This window comes from Pygoscelis adeliae, unplaced genomic scaffold, assembly GCF_000699105.1.
Source record: "Pygoscelis adeliae isolate BGI_AS28 unplaced genomic scaffold, ASM69910v1 Scaffold356, whole genome shotgun sequence".
NCBI classification, from domain to species: domain Eukaryota; kingdom Metazoa; phylum Chordata; class Aves; order Sphenisciformes; family Spheniscidae; genus Pygoscelis; species Pygoscelis adeliae.
The window spans coordinates 507,601-528,045 of NW_008824949.1; the positions used below are offsets into that span (position 1 = coordinate 507,601).

General features: G+C 39.4%; 1 protein-coding gene across 1 annotated transcript; it reads right to left on the reverse strand.

The window, feature by feature from the left end:
- Nucleotides 1-3,923: 3,923 nt before the first annotated feature.
- LOC103918283 (serine/arginine-rich splicing factor 5-like) lies at nt 3,924-18,767 on the reverse strand. Its single transcript, XM_009325573.1, has 7 exons — nt 18,320-18,767; nt 14,692-14,762; nt 13,813-13,899; nt 11,432-11,504; nt 7,501-7,574; nt 6,402-6,512; nt 3,924-5,450 (listed from the first exon to the last, which is right to left on the reverse strand). Exons 1-7 carry the CDS (start codon nt 18,443-18,445, stop codon nt 5,159-5,161), a joined length of 834 nt encoding a protein of 277 aa, XP_009323848.1. The 5' UTR covers nt 18,446-18,767; the 3' UTR covers nt 3,924-5,158.
- Between the last annotated feature and the right edge of the window lie 1,678 nt (nt 18,768-20,445).

A 20,445-nucleotide genomic window follows, 5' to 3' on the forward strand; every position in this document is an offset into this window, starting at 1 on the left:
CTTGCTTTCCTTTTCTCATCGATAAAGCAGAGACGTGATGTGGCCAAGTGTAATAGAGTTTATCTTCACAAACTGCTGGGATACCCTTGGATGAAGAGCCCCGTGTTAAATTGACAAAAATGTAATTAATAATAAAGAAGTGGTTAAACATTGGAACAGGCTGCCCAGGGAAGTGGTTGAGTCACCGTCCCTGGAAGTATTTAAAAGACGGGTAGATGAGGCGCTTAGGGACATGGTTTAGTGGGCATGGTGGTGTTGGGTTGACGGTTGGACTCGATGATCTTGGAGGTCTCTTCCAACCTTAATGATTCTATGGTTCTATGATTCTGAGTGCCATAACCATCACAGAAAATACGCTCTTATTTTTGGCGTGGGATGTAGCCAGTTGCTGAAATGCAACTAATTGCATTGCTCAACTTCCAGCTGTGCCCGGTGCTGCAAGCAGTTGCATGCTGTAGCATAAGGCTTCCTCTGGGAGGAAAATGTCCTGTGGTAAGAGAAGCACAAGAAATCCTGGACAGAAGGGGAGTGATGGTGTTCTGTTTGGAGACTGACTGCTTGGAGGACAAAATGGGAGGGTAAAGTTAGGAAAACCAGGATACTTGTGTTTGTGAGGGAGGCAAACAGAAGGATCACAGGGGAGTTATACCCCAGGTCATAATTCCACTTCCTCCCTCCCAGAGAGGACTGGAAAAAGCATCATTGCAGGAGACCCAGAGTACCCACTCTCTGTGATGTAATTGAATTGGCTTCTGGAGGATCAGATGAGCATCAGAGCTGGCACAAGACAAGGGGCAGGCACAGGGATGGTAGCTTGTAGCCTGTCTTGCCAGCAGCAAGCTGCTAGATCATCCTAGCCGTATTGCCCAACTGCAACCCAAGGCACAAGTGGAACCTTTGAATCTAATGTAAATTTAACATTTGTATTGTCTTACGTCACCTCCATTTCCTGAGGAGAAATTTGTGAAAACTGCTCTTCAAGGATCAGGTTAGCAGAATAAGGGTAGGAGTAATGACAGATTTACTTGTAAATCTCTGAAGTCATCATGACTTCAGAGCTTTGTTCCTTTCAGCTTTGCAGGGCTGGGAGCAGAAGCTTTCTGCCAGCTGGAAAGGATGATTCCCAGCTTTCTCATGGAAAGTGTCAGGTGTTGGAACATGCTGCCTGTAAAAGATATGACTTTAATACATTAAAGCAGTCTATTTACAGTTATTTTGAAGTGGAGCTTACATTCCTGTGCTCTGTAAAGTTGGAACTAAGGCACCTGATACGGATAAATAATTTGGTCCAATGCAGTCTAAAAATGTTCTATTTTTAAAACAATCTGGTTTCTGATACAGTAATAGTTCAGCCAAGTTTCAGACTCTAATGTGTTCCCTGAAGAGTCTACCAAGCAAGTCTGTCTCCTAATCAAGATGCCTACCTGACTCGCAGGTATTATCTTCTCACAGGAACACAGGTACAACTTTAGTTTTCTTTAGACCTTTTGCTCTTCAGCAGAACACCAAGTATTTTTAAGCAAAACAAACAAGCACACGTTCCCCAATTTATCTCAAGATCACCTGCTGGAGGAAACCTCTAAATTTGAACTGTTGTCATGAGTATGAAGGTTGTATTCCCTTCTGTGGTCTATGTATACCAGTCTTTGACACCGAAACTGCCACCTGTCAAAACTCAAACTCCCTCTTGTCCTTTTTTTTCCCTTCACGGCTTCTATCTACCCCAGTCCCTCTTCTTCCCTCTCAAGACTTTTCTACACTTGCTGACCACCAAGCAAGTATTTTATTCAGGCTGCCGAACTGTCCTTTTAACCCCTCTGCACCCACTCATATGCCCTAAACCGACAAACTCCAGATTGGGTTTGCTCCAGGTTGAGGTCAGACATGACCAACTTAGAGTGGCACAATGAGTTATCCTTCATCAAAGCAATTAATCAAGCGTACGCAATTGTAGCTCATTTTACATGTCAGGTAAGGTCAAAACTTTAAACCCCAATGAAAAATGTAGTTTTCATTTCCAACTCTACCGTGTGCCAAACAGGGCTGTGCTGCTCTGAAACCTGCTCAAAATTGTTAGGACTTCCTGATACGATAGTCTTGAATTTGGTTTGGTGTGGGTTTTTTTTTTTTTTCCCCCTAAAGGCAAAAAAAATGCAGTCTGCTATTCACAGTCTGTCATCTTCAAGAAAAAAATCAATGTGGTGACACAGCAGGAAATGAGGGGGGAGGAAATCAGACCACCCTTCCGCCTTCTCCCCCCCATACATTTCAAGGGCTTAAGTTTTGACACGGAAAAAGCCATGGAAAAAAGTCACGTGCACAATAAATAAAAATTTGGGCTTCAAAATCCCTTATTTCTCCAGGCACCGAAATTAGTATCCCGAAAGAAACAACTGAGAGCTGAGTAACCAGGGACTCAGCCTGTCCTTTAGGAAAACTGTTTTTAGCTGCTAAAGATTCCTATCCTTGCCCTTCAAATAAATACTCAGAAAGCTACCAAGTTCACATCTACCATACACAAATCTTTCCCCAGAGTAAGACCAGATTTAATATTCTTAGTATTTCAGAAGCTCACCTTTTCCTCACCTAAACACCTTTGTATATCTTAGGGGAACAAAGAACCACTGCTTGCCACCTTGAAAAATGTAAGAAAAATTAGTGGGAGGTCCATTTCCGTCGTGTCACATTGCATTGGTAACACCACCCTACAACTGGCAGTCCGTAGTTACCTGTTGCTACATTTAGAAACCCCTACTAGGGGTAACTTGGATGCAGCTGTGCTGGCAAAGATGTTTAAACTGCTACTATGCCAGCACAGAAAAGAAATACTGTCATAGGCCTTTCTACGCTAAACCACTATCAGTTCAATCATACAGTTTAAAATAAGTTAAAAAAAAAAATGTACTTCTAAGCAGTATTAATAGCAACACAAATCTATGGGTAGACTGGGCTTGAGGTTCAGAAATAAGCTGTATGTATGGTTGCAATCACAACAACAATTATAAACTTGCTTATAACCTCAAGGTGTTCGGGGGGGAAGGGGAGGCTGGTTCTTTGGTCTATACTCATCTTAACTGTTGCCACTGCTGACTGAATCAACAGAAAATTACGGGAAGGGAAATGATGTTGTACAATAATCAAGAATTAATAACATTCACAAGATCTTTAATTTAAAGAATTTGCAGGGTAAGCATGCTGCGGTCAGAAGCATTCAAGGTCTCCGATACTGCATTTGCCAATCTCAGAGGTACTAGGCTAGGCAGTGGAGATTTTGGGGAGGTTTTTTGCTGGCGTAACAAATTTACCGAAGCACGCAACACCGACATTTAACACAGCTGAGCATACCCCAGCTTTCCCAACAGAGTTGTATCTAGTAAGATTCCTCTGCAAAGTGACTTGTTTGTTCCTTGTGTTCTTTCTGAACTGCTACCATATTCAGAGCACATCAAGCCAAACACGCAAAGAACACGATCAGCAGTAACTTGCTCTAGAAAGGGCGTCAGCCTTGAAGCCTTAGATGCACAGTAGCGTGGGCCATATAAGAATCTCTGGAACCGCATTTCAAAAGTGGCAAATGATTTTACCTATGGGAAGATTCCAAGACCTATGGCCGTGTGGTTGTCGGTTCTTCAGTTGAACTGGTGGACAAGGAGGTGTCACACAAATCTGTCTGCAAGGACTGCAGAAGGACTACTATTTGCCATCCGTGTTCAAACAGCCACTGATGGCCACGGCAGTAAAATCCTATCCTGTCCTGTCCTCCTTTTAGTCAGCACCTGGTTACGTAGGTGTCGCAAGTAGTTTCTATTTTACATTTTGCTTGCTTCCATATGGGTACACCTTCAAATAAATTTCCTTGTGATCGTGTTTGCAAGATTGTACGAAGTGAACAACAGCAACAGTAACATTACTAAACAAACTGCAAAGTAAGCCAGAAAAAGGTTTTATTTTATTAGGAATGGTACATTTAAACACACGTAAGACTTTGGGATTAATTTACATATTTTTCCAAAAATGTTTCCCTTCTTTAACAATACAGAAGTTAAAAAAAAAATCTAATTCCAAATTATAAGAACAAACAGTATTTGCAGTGGAAATTTCTATTAATCAAAACAGCTGTGCATTGAGAAGATTTAAAGAAATTACCCTCTTTACGCTTTAACATGATTAACTTTTCCTGTCGCAACTGACTATACTTTTCCTGGGATTTTTTTGCTGCTGTCATTACTAAAATAACCTTCCTTTCCATCAAGACTATTGCTAGTCATACACACGTTATTCAGTATCATACTTTTGGGTATGAAAGCTATGTCACTTTTATAAACACCAAAAACATGGACATGCATATTGACATTTCTGTGCAGTTTTATGGAGTCACCTGTCAAATAAGGCCTCTACATACAATACCACATACTAGTGAATTACTGGAAAATTATTCTAATGGATTCCAAATAATCCTGACATCTGGATGGTACGTCTCATTTTAACAGGAAATTCCAGCTTTCATTACTGGTTAACATTGTATTGATTCACTGTCCAAATGAGCAATATTCAACTGACCAATGTGTATTCCTGAAAGTCTGTTGCAAATTAAGCATATTATCAAGGTCATTTAAAGCTGGAACTTAAACAGCCTGTTAAGCCAAGCAACGGGGGGAAAAAGTGAACTCTAAACTAAATTCAGCTGGTCCATTCATTCTCACACAGAAAAGTAGCCACAGCACCTTAAAGGAATAAAATCTATACTTCCTGTTCTCGGACTTAATACCAAGGACAAAAGCTAACATCGTATTTTGAAAGTCAAAGGCCTTGGAGGTGGAGCGGAAAGTGGGGGGCAGGAGAGGGAGAAAGCAGCATATTGTCTCATCCCATTACCTCAGCATTATGTGTACATAATATATCTATGATAGAAATGTTTACTAATAGCAGGGAAAAAAAATAAAAAAGACTTCCCACTCCAGACTTCACTGAAAGGAGAAAGCCGACAGCCCCTCCTCACAGAGATGGCCTATTTGATGACAGGCACTTTGGCAATGTAAGAGGAGGTTACCCTTTCATCATGTTAACTCTTCCCCTCCCGGTTCTCATGTATAATTTGTCTCAAGTCTTCAAGAAACTTGAACCAAATTAAATGCATTAATACACCTCTAAGAGCAGGTTAACTACGGCTATGAGCAGAGCTCGACCTAGAACGAGATTTTCTTTTAGAAGAAGAGGGAGATGGGGAAGAAGCTAGCAAGCTGGAGCGGTGGCTTTTCTGAGAGTAACTCTTTTTAGGTGTACGACTGCGAGAACGAGACCGGGATCGAGAGCGGGACCGGGATCGAGAGCGGGACCTGGACCTGGACCTTGATCTCGACCTGGACCTGGACCGGCTGTCCGATCTGGAAGATCCTGTAGACCTGGACCTGCTGCGAGATCTTGAGTAACTCCTTGATCGAGATCTGCTTCTAGAGAAACACAATTAAAAGCTGTAGTCTCACCTCCTACTAAATTTAAAATATTCAACTTAAATTCTCAACTACTTTGTATGCACAGCACAGAACGTCTGAATGCACTAGGCACAGCATTCAGTTATTTCAGAGTGCTGCTAGATTTCTGTTATGCTCCATCACAACAGTATCTTCTTAGGCGAAGGCTAGCCTTGACATTCTCTGCTAGCTTGGCAAAACACGAACTGCCTAATACAAGATGCCTGCCCCCACTGGGAGGAGGGAGACAAATTTTTAGCCATTTATCAAGTAAAGCACAGAAATGAAAATTCATACCTGTGGTATTTATTCTCTCTAGAAAGGCCCATGTAAATTAGGGTTTCTTTCAAGACACTAAAAAAGTCTCTAAAGGCATGGAACACCAGCACACTTTAAGGCCTGAGAGTTTAACACCTTCTCTAGTTATGCGTCCCTTTTTTCATGAAAATAAATGGATTTATTTTTTAAGAGAGACAATGAAAGAGCTGCAGCCAATGTGATTTTTTTAATGACTAAATGGCAGAACTGCTTTGGGAATAATGCAAGCAAGCTAACTGTTTTTCTTTTATTCTCATGAAAAAGTTGGCTTTCACAACTATGAAATGAGAGACATTTCACAGGACTCTGAAGCAGCTTTCCATTAAATTAAAAGGCTTTTAATACCAAAATTCATAGGTTTTTTTAAAAGTCATTTAAATATCAAGTTTTATCTTTAAAAAAAACCCCACAACTCCTTACTCTCATCCAAAAGTGTTCTATTTACCCTGTTTTCAGCAAGTCAGTTCTCATCTAAATCTGTTTACGCTGCTAGAAAGCGGTTCTGTGTGGTGATATTTAGCTTGGGGCCAAAGAATTAGATAATAAAACTTTGGCATCGATACTACCCAAATCCACGCCCTCAGCAGAATTTTATCAGGTCAGGTGACATACCTATGCCTTCTGTGATCTTCAGTCAGTTTAATTCTGCGTCCATTCAGCTCAGTGCCATCCAATTTTTCCAGTGCACTCTTCATATCACTATAAGATGCAAATTCCACAACCCTGTATACCATCAGGAAAAAAAAGAAGAAGTTTTAGAGAAACTGAAAAAGCAAGGAGAACAAGTTTGGGCTTTTTTCAATCTGTTGATTCACAGCTTGATGTTTTATCTTCTGAAAGCTAATTTTTAACCTGGTTAACAGGAAAATATGATACTAACAGTCCTAGCCATCCACACCTTCCACATCCTTTTAAACATTACCAGAACTCTCATCTGCAAAGAGATAGAGAAAATCCAGGAAGCTGCACAAACCTGCACCAGCTGAGGAAGTATCTTTCAGTCCTCCACTACATTGCATTCTAAAGCCGTCCAAGAAACAAAATAAACTTGCAGACCTTCCTGCCCTACTTAGAGTTTTAACAGTGAATAGAAAAAATCCCCTTTGTTTTTTTAATTTGTCTTCCCCTCAAAAAAAGTCTAGAGTTGCATTTGCTTGCAACGGCCCTAGAGCGCTGTTTTGCCAGCACAGACACTCCAGTCATACTTCCCTCTCTCCTGCTTTGTTGTGCAGGACCTTTGTAGTCTGCAAAATTAAGAATGGAGAGCAGGCAGCTAGGTATCCGTAAGGAGATTGGTTATGTTCATTTCCTATGACTTTGACTGTTGAAGCAGTGCAAAGCAGCCACAGGCAGGAGGTATTTTAGTCACAGGAGTCAGATCATAAATGATTATGAATAAGTAACTCTAAGTTAAAGACAGCAGAACTCAACTGCTGAAAGGTATTCTCCCTTCCCTTTCTGCTTTGACACATTGTTTTCATGGTAGAGAGTAGAGACCGAGTTCAATACCACTTCTGAACTCCTACTTACTGACCGTTTGTGTTTTGGTGGGGGTTTTTGTTGTTTGTTTTTTTTAAATTGGAGAAATGTCAGCATCTAAGCCACACCATAGATTTAGGTTTCTTTTTTTTTTTTTTTTATATATTACAAGGATAATCTTGCCTTTAACAGTTTCAGTTATCATACAGATTTAGACACAAAATGAACTTACCCTTCATTCCTGTTGTTTCTGTGTGCGTCCACATAGGTGACCTCCCCTGCCTTTCTCATGACATCTTTCAAGTCCTGCAGCAAAAGTTAACATTTTAGCCTTAAACAGGACACAAATGAGTCAGCTAGCAGTAAGTAATACCCCCCTAAAACTTTCTTTGCTAAAACTGCTTAATGTTTTTATATTTTTATATATATAAAAAAATACATATAATTTACAAAAAAAGTTTCTGAAACAGCCTATGTAATAGCAGCTGCATATAGAAAGGATCCCTCATTTTTACAACTACAGTGAATAAGATACTGCTTTTAAAACAATCCTGCATCCCCAAACCAGCCGTTAAGAAAACACAATGCAATACTTAAAATACCAACATATGCACTGAAATCAGAACTATAACAGATGAAAAGCAACGTAGTATTAAATGCAAATTGTCACAACTAACAACCCAGTTAAATGACAATCCAATATATGTAGACAAATTCATTTTATATGCTCACCCCCCCCAACTTCACAGCAAAATTAAAAGCAAAAAGGTGTAATTACATCATTAATAATTTTACAAAGGGAACAAGTTTTCCTGTATTTCACTTGAATATCTGTCACACTACAGTACCACGTCAACAGACGCGCTTGTATTTAACTTAATAGAGGCTGAACAGGCAGACACTGTAAAATTACTTGCTTAGCGATAGGATGAAGTACAAACAAATAATGTAAAACATCACTAAAAAGCTAAACATTTGTATAAGTTAAAGCAGTACTTTTGCCAAACAGTATCTGGTATTTTATAATCCCAGACTACTTACCACAACATGCCACAAGTGGCAGATGATATAAGAAGATACCTTAAGCAAAGAGTTGCTTGTCCAATACCTAGCTGGCCAAGAGGAACTCTCTTACATGAGAAAGGCAGAGTGATGGCTCATAGCAATATGCTTCACGGAGGTACCAGAGGCCCTGAAAGCACTGGACATAGTCTCCAGTCTCCAGAAGTGGCTAAAGAACCCGAGGATGATCTGTGCTAGCCAATCGAGATCAAACCCAGGCAAACCAAGATCTAGATCGCCAAAAAACAGGAGTGTCATAGGAACCAAAAGGAAAATTCAGAACAGGCCAAACCCTAGAATTTCAGCCACTAGAAACCCCCAAATCTTTGGTTCTTTTTCCTCCACACAAGAAAAATGAGGGTTAACCAAATCAAGGTTGTTAGAAGAGGTTCAAAATGCACTTGGTTAGAAATAGGCTTAAGGAAGAAAAGACTACAAAACAAAAAGCCAAGAAAAACCTTTAGAACATTTGCCACAGAATATAAGAAGGCTTAGTTTTATCTAATCTTTTAATAAAAATTCAACAGTTTTATTTTAAAAACTGGCATATGCAAACTAGTAGATATTTTCCTTGTTTCACGTGTGCTTAACAGAAAGAAACCTTAATAGCAAATGAAAAATGGGCCCTACAGCACCATTAAAAGTAATATTTCAACCTCAGTATGTTTATCCCAATTTAAAGACAAAGAGCAAACTTTTGGCTCTGCTCAAGTCAATGACAGCTTAACCAGACCACGGCTGGTAAGGCAAAAGGAAGTCAGAAAATGTTAATCTACATAATTATTTTCTAATTCAATAACTTCAGGCTTTAAAACTGAGGCCCCCACAGACTTGCCACACTATACGCTGAATCCTAAGTATCATCATCATGAAGTATCATTTGTAATAGTAATGTCAACATGATTAAGATGCCAACATTATTGCTCAAAAGACAGTAAGTGTGCATGTGTTGTAAAAGCTCAACAGAGTATTTGCTATTATTAGGGGAATGCTTTATCCGGTTTTACTTAACCAGTGGAACAGTCAAATTTTATCCTAAGTTTACTGTTCTGGTTCACCTTAAACAGCACAAGAATACCCTGTTGTCCTTAGCAGCAAACGAAAATAAGGTGTAGGACAACCATAAATAGGAAAAATACATACATCAAAAATTACATCTTGATGTAACACAGGTCTGCTTTTCCCAACTGCTTCAAAATTCACAGATACTGAAGAACTAATGAGGGTGGTTGGAAAGCTCTGAACATGCAGAAATACATGTTTGCTAAATAAGGAGAATTCTGACAGCTTGCCTACTACTTAGAGATGAGATTATCTATTAACAAAATAGTCAACAATTTGAGGAAACTGATCTAAATACAAATTTTATTTATGGTTTGTTTGTTTTGGTTTTTTTAAAATATGCCAACACAGTAACTTTTACAGGAGACAGAAGTTCTCAAAGCATGGGGATCTGCACACACCAAAGATGAAATTATGCGCCTAAGTTTTCAAGCAAGGTTCCTAGCGATTGTGCTTGCTAGAAGCTCAGGGATTAGAAAGGAAGAACAATGCCACTACTGTTAATGTATTAGCTATTTTAATCTGTTGTGTAAGTAGTGAAAAGAAGTTAAAACACTACAGTCAGTATCAAAGCAGTACAGCTTCAAAATTAAACGAGGCTTGCATATGGATGTTAGCTTCAAATGATTTCTATTTAGGCAGGTATCAAGAAGTAAAGTCTCTTATATGCTAACTTATCACAAATTTAAGAGAGTCATTAAAACATTTAATTAGAATCCTAAAGATTCATCAGCATGAAATTCGATTTGGGTGGGCTAAAATGGTAAGTACACATAAAGCCATTATAAATATTCACAAATAAAAGAAAGTTACAGAAACGTTGAATTTTTTTTCAAGTTATGAATTTAACACTAAACAGCATTATAGGATTTACTCTCCTTAACACTCCATTCTAGCTTACTTCTCTGGTCCCTACTGTCGTTTCCAAGCGCTGTGTTTTATAACAATCTCTTCATGTACATAACTGCATAGCATACCCAGAAGATATTTAGATGAAATCCACTTGCTCATCACATGAACTGAGAAATTGTTTTTTTAGTTATTCAATAATTAACACAACTGTACAATTATGAACCTTTTGAACCTGTCATGCAGAAGATAAACAAACCTAGTTCAGCCATTTATCTGCATGGACTGTACCCAAGCTCTTATGAAACTCATCAGCGGAGCTTCAGGCAAGCCAAACAGCCTCCTCACGTGGATTTAGCTGCAACACCAAGGCTTTGAACATTCAACATGTTCTACTGCATCTTTCAGTACACTAGCTCTCTTTATTCAAAGAATATAAAGGTTAATGAACAAGACTGAACTCCGCTACTCACTCACCTTTTGTAAAGAGCATCTGTTGTTATGCCCTTAAAAAAGTAAACTTTTTATAGACTGTATACGACGCAGAACATAATTAAAGGAATTGATTATATGGTTATTCTGTTAAAAGCCAGCTAAAAATTAGCAAAACTTTAGCAAGGGGTGAAAAAAAAAAAAAAAGAAAGGTGGTAAGAAAGCTTCAAAAGACAATTACTGAAAGTTTGGGGTTTTTAAAAAATACCTACAGTAAGCATACTTTACACAGTAGCTTTCTTAAGATTCCCTTTATTAATGATGTATTACCAGACTTCTCAATCATCATGTCACAAAAATATTTTCCAAAACCGAAGAAAAGACTGTAAATTTCACACAGAACAAAGGCATGCACTTCCAGGTGTAACAATACAAAAGGATGACATAGTTTGAATGGATGCTATGCTTCAATAATTTAGAAACAATCTAGAATCTTCCAAAGTTTTATCAGTTGATAAACGCAAGTAAGCAAGAATCAGTTCCCAACTACAAAATCTAGTTATAGAACTATTTGCACAATTGTGAAACAAAAGACTTCAAGTTTTTCAATGCTAGTTTTTAGCAATCACTGAAGCTTTTTTGCTTTTTTTTTTATTCAGGTTAAATATTTAATGATGGCTTTATTAAGAAATTAGGCTGAGAGCAGTCTGCTTACAGGGTAGGAAAATAAGGTGTAAAAAAAGATGATGTTAACTCACCTGCCAGCTGATACGGGATGAAAGGTTTTCAACTATGATCCTGTGTTCAGTACGAACAGGAGGTCCATACCGGCTAGAAGAGTTTAGAGGAACAAAAAAAGGAAAAAGTCTCCAGTGTAAGGAATTTAGAACTTAAGAAATCTGATGTTTTCTATAGTTTGCTGAGAGATTTAAGTATTTTCCTTGTCGCTGGACTGTAGATTTGATTCTCCCTACTCAATAATATATTTAAGAGTCCACTACAAGAAGAGAGCTGCTACAAGGGTATTAAAAAGGATTTTGATGAAGAACTTTATACCAAGGCAGTCAATATAGCTGCCATTTTTTCTAGATACACTGAAATAAGTGCCTAGTAGAATGAAATAACATAAAGAGAATTAGTTTAATTTTGGTATTTGACAGGCTTGGCTCACACATATGGTTTTGGAGGATATTCATGTAAAGGGCAGTTTTTTTTTTTTTTTTAGTTGGTAGGATAAATTCTGCTTCATGTCAGGGAGATAGAAGGCACAATTTAAAGGCATCTTAGTTCATGCTTCTAAATTCCAAATCACTTGTTAATATTTATAAATGCCACCATGACCTATATTAGATATTTCTGTGGGTAGAAATATTCTTATTTTAGTAAAATGAGAGCTAGATAACTGGTTGCCTTGAAATAACTGTGGCAGTTTACAGTTCCTGAATGAAAGGCGGTATTTTTCACTTAACCAAAAATTAAAGACCCTCTCAAAAATGAAAATGTGGCTTGAAAACATTCATACAGAAAAGAAAAGTAAGACATCTGGAAAGAATACTGCCCTTGCAGGTCATTTCTGTTCCCAATCCTAGTCATTCTGAATCCAAAGGGATCTGAGAACTATGGAAAAAAGCATGCCAGCCTTTTGATAAGTAATGCAAGATTCTAACAATGGCGCTACTTTGTATTACTACAAAAAGATTCAAGAATCAAGAACACTGACCTTAGAGAAAATTCTCATCTTCTCCTCCCACAGAAACATATTCCTAAATTGTATGTATTGATTTGTACACTGAAGCATAGGCAATTTCATTTCAGTGCATACCTCAAAGTGTCCCAATTTTTTTCAGAACATCCAGATCTTCCAGGCATTTAAACAGAGGTCCCAGAGTCCCAAAACTGGCAGGCTGAGTCTCATTTTTCCATTATTGCAAACCGCAGTCTCTTCCTGTCTGGCATCGGCAGTCTGACGTCATGAACATGACTACAACGTCAGATGCCCACGACCTTCAATCACACTTCCTACTTTAAAAGTCCACTTTTAGCCTGGACCTCGGACCAATTATACCGCATCAAGGTTACTGCCACTAAAGAAAAAATAATCTAATTAGCATACTTGCATATGCAAATTAGATGTTCCAGACACTGGTTTGTAACTGGCAGCAATTCTGACTTTGAAACAAACGCAGAGGTTTATGTCAGTTAAGTCTTCGTCTTTCTTCCAAACTCTACTCTGCATAGGCCACAGCTATAAATGTTTCTACAGAGTAAATTATTCCATACATATTTACTTCACACAGGTAGATATAAAGTACAAAGATGTAATACGTAGTTGTTTGGTGGAATATATGCAAATCTGCAGAACTTTCACAAACTCCACTGCAAGTTGGTACAAGGTTCACCACTGGCTCAATCATCGAAAGCGAACAGCTCCACAAATACTGTATGTCCACTACAGGTATTCTAGATATGAGCTACGTCCTGTTTTTCAGATTCCATTGTAGGACAGAGGCTCTCCTTCAGCAAGGCACCTGCTCGGTCAGCAGACTTAGTCAACTGGTATTTAAACACTTCTGCACATGCTAGTATCTTGTGCCCTAGCACTATTTCTCAAATGCAGCTCCTTTTGTATGCTGTGCTGAAGTAAGCATTTTGATAACCATACAACTGGAAACGTGAAAGCTTGGTTAGACGGTAAATACCTTGAACTATTGCTCTACAATAATTCTACTTAGCCTGTAAGCTCAGTTTCATGACAAAAGCCTCAATAGAGAAGCTCTGGCATTTTTCTTGGTTTACTGCTAAAAACAGCCAATCCAACTGCAGAATTACTCCTTCACATCATTTACACAACAGTAGGAAGCAAGACCAATATAGTGCCTACAACACAGAGAGGGAGCATTTCGTAACAGGTTCGTGAACCTCTGCGAGCCAGTTAAACTGCTTTAAAATCCACATTCTCCTCAGCCAGAGGAGGTAAATAATAGTAATGGACCTCCAAGGTTTGAGAACATAAAACTTTTTCGTGAAGCTATACAAGGCACAGAGCTGGATCCCTAACTCCAACCACAAGAAGAAAACAGTATTTCAGTACAGTTCTTCAGTTATTCTGTTTGTAGGAAACAGAGTCCAGACCACCTACCTAGATCCACTCTGCGACTGGTAATAACTGAACCGTTGTGGGAATCTGCCCCTTCCTCTTCGGGCTCGAGCATGCTCAATTGTAACCCTTATGATAGGAACAAAACAAAACAAGCAAACAAAAAATAAAACACAAACTTTAAGTATTTGACGCTGACTTAAATCTTTCGCAACTGGAAGCACATGTGCACAAACAAGAATTATCTTGCCCTTGCAAGCAACAATTTATAAACACAGTCACTGGCATTTCTTCAAGAGCCAGAACAGTGGTATTCTCTTGTCTCATTCATCTGCCTCAGACTTTCATGAAAATTGTCATGGGTCTGTAATTCAGATTGAAACAATTAAATTTGCTCAACCAGAGCCCAAGCGTAATCACAGAGGGAAAAGAGTACCAAAATAATAACAACAACCTAATGACCTAAACCCAACTTCCACAATCAAATAAAAATTACTGTACCATTACAATGACTATAGTCCACATTGTTGCAAACTGAAAGGCAACACTCCAAACGATGAAAGGCTATCATCAACTTATTTTCTGAAGTCAACAGACAGATAAATAACAAATAGATAAGTTCAATTCACTTTTACTGATATTTCTAGTGACAAGACCTTGAGTTAGCTTTGAAGGAGAAATAAGTGCAAGTGGAGAAAACAGTCAGCCCTGCTCCAAACCACCCCTCCTCCAGTCCCAAACTATCTTTGCCTTATATAAGACTGTAGCCAGGATCCCAATGAATCTCTTTAGATAAAGTTATGGAAGGTGTATCCCACCACAGAGCCACAAGAAACAGGTGTCGGAGCACAAGCTAATGCACTGTATTTGGATGCAAAGCACTTTTGCTGTTCTTAAGGGTAATTATGGTATCAAGCTTACCTTTCATCACACAACTCTTTACCATTTAGTTCATAAATTGCATCATCAGCATCCCTGTGGTCTTCGAATTCCTAGAAAGAAAATAGGAATAAAAAAGTATTTTCCCTCACAGTATATTCAAATGCTAGAAAACATGTTTTCTTTATAAATTTTACATTTCTGCAGCATGTATCAGCCAGAACTTTGAACAAGGAAGTGTATTCCTAGGACATTTATGACTGAAAAGCCAAGATGTTCCCATTCACGACCATTTCTTCTCCCTCCACCCCGCAAACTCCTTTTGCCTCCCTCAGTTGTTTCAGTATAACTATTTGCAGGACCTACATAAAATAAATCAGTTAAATGACCTGAATATTACTGAAATATCTAAAATACTTTTTGGGAGAGAGGTGGGGGGATTACTTCAAGGCATACAGTTTAAAACACAGCCCTACATACAGAGAAATCCTGTATAGCAGCACGAGCTGATCAACTGCAACCAAAAGCAGGAGAGCTGTGCACTCCCAAAACCCTCTTAAAGAATTCTGGGGCTGATTCAATTCTTACTGAATTGGAAAAGAAAGAGTGAACCAGAAAAAAAAAAGCCCTTCTGATTTTTTTCTGAGCGAATTCAGCTCACTAGTCTGGCAAAAAGGTGCCTGTGTAAGAAGAGTAAGAAACATAAGCCCCTCCAGCACTGGCCACCTGTGGGTCTGGATCAGCTGTAATATGCAATTCCTTATACTGTTGCAACGGTATCTGTTGCTTCGCTTTTGGCAGCACTGCTGCTTTCGTCAGCCCAAGTAGCCTCTGCCCACTATCCAGCCCACTGGTTCTTGGCAAAGCTGTTTGTACAGCTCTGCAGGAAACTAGGTCAAGAAACCTATCCAGATGAAAAACAGCACACTTTGTGCAGGAAGTGGGATGAAAAAGACAGTGTTATTTTTCAACTACATCGGCTTCCCAGGTAGGTTCATTATGTGGCTGAACAACTGTGGTAACACCATGCGAGGCAAAGGGAGAAAGGAAAGAAATAAAGCAGTGAGAACAAGCAGCTGGGTAGGGACTGCTTGAACCAAGTGTGGATGATGAAAAAAAAAAAAAGTGGAACTGCAGCTTGACAGCAATGAACAACAGAGAAGCAGCTTCTCAAGTTGAAGAAAGCATTTGCGTAACTATAAACAGCTTTTCGGAAGCAATACTGGCTTAAACAATCTTCCCCCCTCTGCACTGAAATCTGTTTCACTACCAAGTGAAACATCACACATCCTTGCATGATGATGCGAAGATTATCTTGAGAAAATTCATTTAGGCCCAGCATTTAAGAGTATCAATAGTTAGCACCTACAACTCCCATGATTTCAGCTAGTTTCTAACAAACTGAAGAATGTCTGCAAGTCTATCCAGCTTTACATACTAGCTTTATGGTGTGGTTTGAAAACATTCTGCACTGAAATTTACAGAATTTCAGTAAATTTAGTCAGTTTCAAAGATTAAGCAAAAATTTCAATCAAGCACAATGAAACATGCTTTTAACACTACAACAACGTTCAATCAGAATCACTTGGTTTTGTAAGAGGTTTTATAAATACAGATTTTAAATAACCGAAACCAAAGATGAACTGACAGCTCATCCAAGTGAGGTACTGCAAAGGATAATACTATTCAATGTATTTATAAATGATCTGGATGACAGGACCAAGTGCACCCTCACCAATTTTGTGGCTGACACCAAAGTGGGAGGAGAAATAGATATACCAGAAGGAAAAACCACCACACAGAGAGACCTTGATATGCTGAAAGATTAGGCCAACAAGAATCACAAGTTTTAACAAAAGATAAACGTCAAGTCCTGCACCTGGGATAGAATAATCCCAAACAGCAGAACAGGTTGGGGTCTCAGCGGCTGGAGTGTAGCTCTGCTGAAAAGGACATGGAGATCCTTGTGGAGAGGCAGCTACGTGTGAGTCAGCAGTCTGGCCTTGCTGCAATGAAAGCAAACCGTGTCCTGGGTTGCATCAGTAAGAGTACAGCCAGCAGGCCAAGGGATGTGATTATTCCACCCTACGTGGCATTTGTTAGGCCACACCTGGAACACTGTGTCCAGTTTCGGCCCCTCCAGCTCAAGACAGACATTGAAAAAGTGGAGTGGGCCACCAAAACTGATCAGAAGGTTGGAGAACAAAGAAAGGTTGAGAGCGCCATGTTTGTTCAGCCTGAAGAAAAGGCAGCTCAAAGGGGATCTAGTCAGAGTCTTCCAATACCTAAAACACAGTTACAGAGGTGATGGAAGTGCTTTCCTCATGTGGGTGCACAGTGACAGGATGACAAGCAAATGGGGGGGGGGAAGTTTTATTCAGCTGTAAGGAAACAATTCTCCACCATGAGAACAATTAAAATTTTTAGACAGAGTTATGGGATGATTATTCAAGCTTATTAGTGAGCTTTGAAAAGAAAATGCTTCTGCCTAGGAACTGGAGAAGACAGGAAGGATGGTTGGCTGACTCATGTACGGGAGTTGAACAGAAGTTGTTCCTGAATGAGTCAACAGCCCTGCCCAAAAAGAGAAGAGGAACGCTCAGGGAAAGGCAATTGAGACATAGCAGCAATTGGAAAAGACGCACTAAATAAACTCAGGCTCACGTCTAGATCGGCCATTTACCTCTGGACTTTAAGAGGCAGGTATTTACCTACTGGCAGTCAACAAGAAGTAGCTCATGCTGCAGGGCAATCAGGAACTGGCACATGTAGGAGTCAAGTCAAGAAGTAATACTCACATGAAACTAAAGTGGGCAAAGCCTGTCTTTTTTGTTCTTTTCCCATAGCTTCACCCAAGGGATTGATCTTGGCAGAACAAATGGCATGTAAGCCTGCCACAGTGTGAGGGCAGTATCAACCTTTCCAGTTTGAACTCAGTACTGCAGAACAGCTAATTATCAGTTCTCAGGAGATAACAGTAAAGAAACAGGCTGATCTTGAGTCAGCTTGGAAACCTGTAAAGCTGTAAAAATTTGGACAACAGTTTAGGAGCATAGAGCTCTAGAAAGCAGTGGTAGGAAACTAAGATCCAACCAACTGTGTATTTCATTTAATAATCTGACAGACACATACGTCCTGCGAACATATATTGGTAGTGAATATACCTAACTTTAGCTGCACAAGGGTTAAAAGCCATGCTGCTTAAATCCAACAGCAAGCACCTATTACACCTGTTGTCTTAGCCAACTACTTTGCTTTTATGTCACGCTGTTATTTAGAAATGTGACCAAGCAGACTAGGAGTGAGAAAGGAACATAAGTGACTCTGGATAAACTTTTCTCCAGGTCAAGGCTTTGTCAAGTTTTGTGATGCCATAACAGGGTATTTATACTGTCTTCAGAAATAAGGGATAAAATTTAAATCCATGGAAGACTAAGATCAGACAATGCATTTAATATAGCTAGACTATTACCAAGATTTTGAGCAAAATCTGGCCAAAACCAGGTAAAACTGAAATCCCAACATCTGAAAAGCAGTCTGAAACGTATATTAATATATTTTCCATTTCCCATTGGAACTATTATTCTCTTAAACATCTTCCCTTCCTTGACATCAGCCTAGCAAGGCTAGTACCTGCAAGCAACAGAAAGGAAAATAAGGTGTTACTTACCACAAATCCAAATCCATTTTTAAGATGGATTTCTCGTATGCGTCCATATCCTTTGAAGAATTTCTCCACATCCCGTTCCCGAGCGCGTGAGCTTAAGTGTCCAACAAAGACACGGCAGCCACTCATCTTAAGGTTGATGCTAAGAAAGAAAACAGCAATGTTTATCAGATTAACAAACTTAAAATAGGGTGATTAAGATCACTTTTACATCTCAGAGATCTTGGTTAAATGGGATTTGATTTTATCGTCCTCCAGGTATATGTTAAAAACCCAATTCTTCCCTATAGCCAGAGAAGTGAGAAAATCCTGTCTTACTGACTTCTAGCAGAACCTACACAGAACTCCCAGCGTTGTCCTTTTTAGTCACATAATTTAAAGACTTCTTGTATCTGAAATAACGTTTTTGTTTGTCGCTAGACTAATAAGGCTTCTGTACCACAGAGCATGAAAAAAACCACTCTATAAGCTCCAAGATGAATTTGCTGGGCTAACAGCAGTTAAAAAAAAAAAAAAAAAAAGAACAAAACTGTTACACTAATCATTGGAATAACACCATAAAACATTCTCAAACTTTTGCTTTCACCTGAAAGGATTGCTGCAATAAAAGTTATATTAGCATCCAAAAGATAAACGGAAGCTTATTTCAATTTGCAGTAACCATAAAATAACATATTTTAACAGTCTATCAAGTTATGAAGAAGAAACACTTCGTTATTATGAGATTTCAACAATGGCAAAAACAAAGGCTATTTCAGATATTCAGATTTTCAAAACTATCTACTGATCCAGGACACACAATTTGAGATATTTTATTGAAGCTCCATTGTTTACCCTGAGTATGTCACTTTTTCAGTTTATGTGATTTAGAAATTTTTAAGTTCTTGTGACGGGAAAATATTAATTATTTGGCTCAGCTTGCTGTCATACAAAATACAAAGAATCCAAGCCCTAAAGAGTGGAAATATAATGTGATCTTATACTAAAATACTGGGCTGTAAAGCAAACAGAGTAAACACACAACAGATCACGTTAGCTGTGAAAGTAGTTCAAGACAATTTGGATGCAGTATTTTGAATTAGCGTGATTTACCTTCTGTGTTAACACCCATTAGGTTTCTAGCGATTAGCTTCTTTACTCGGGCTCACTGTGCCATCAGAGAAGTGCGAGAACTTTGGAAGACAGGGTATAGGGCTTCGTATGGGGCAAGGGGCAGAAGCGTGACAGCACTTACTTAGATTAACCTAAACTGTCCCCGAACCACGACCTGAAGTGATAGCTATTTAATTGCTTTCACGTGAAAAGTTTCGTGCTTCTCCAAGGGCCTTTGTAACCATTCCGTCCTTCGTGCCCACACTTGCATTTTTATGCCCACGTGGAAATCCAGCTCAGAGGACTGATTCAGCTCCCTCGCAGAGTCGCTAGTCTTCTGACAGATTGTTTCCCCAGTGCACGCTTACCACACAAACACTAGCAAGGCCAGCAGTGGGTAAAAAGAGACAGGCCTTTGCAGAGGAAGGACAGACTTACATAACTATGTGCTTTAAAACACGCTTAGGAACAGTCACTGTGGCAACAGCACTCATTTTGGGAACAACATAGATTTGACAGATTAAAACGACTGCGTAACTGCTGTTCAATACTTTTAGTTCTTAGTTCTAGAAAAACAAGGTGGGGAGGAGAGAAGAATCACAGAAGGAAACGAACATGGGGTGGATGGAGTTGACTGCCTGAGAAAGTACCACAGATACAGCGTAAGACGTGCAAACTATCTGTCCATGCATTATTTATTCAAACATCAGGGAGCACAATGCAGTTGAGATCTGTATCGACACCTGCAAGTCGCAGATCTTGACACGTTGTTCCTAGCACAATGCAACCGCGTTTGCTCACTAGTGGCTCACAAGATCAAACACGCTGGCCTAAAAGCACTCGGGAAGCACGGGACCGCAGCAAAAAAACAACTGCTCGTTCGCCTTTTTGAGAAGTCGAGGCGGAACAGGGCTGCGCTAGACTCGCCGCCTCCCCAAGGCAGGAGGACCCCCTCCTTGGGTTCCCCATCACCGAGGCGTCGGCCCACCCAGCGGCGATCGTCCCTCCGGCTCTTCGCGGCGGACGCGAAAGCTTTA

What these genes read in the sequence shown, in the direction of transcription:
- LOC103918283 (XM_009325573.1), bottom strand. Translation starts at nt 18,445, where the DNA reads ATGAGTGGCTGCCGTGTCTTTGTTGGACACTTAAGCTCACGCGCTCGG. An exon ending in AAAATGGATTTGGATTTGTG is followed by an intron (nt 14,763 to 18,319) that starts GTAAGTAACACC and finishes TTTTCTTTCTAG; the next exon opens with GAATTCGAAGACCACAGGGA. An exon ending in CAGTCGCAGAGTGGATCTAG is followed by an intron (nt 11,505 to 13,812) that starts GTAGGTGGTCTG and finishes AAACTCTTCTAG; the next exon opens with CCGGTATGGACCTCCTGTTC.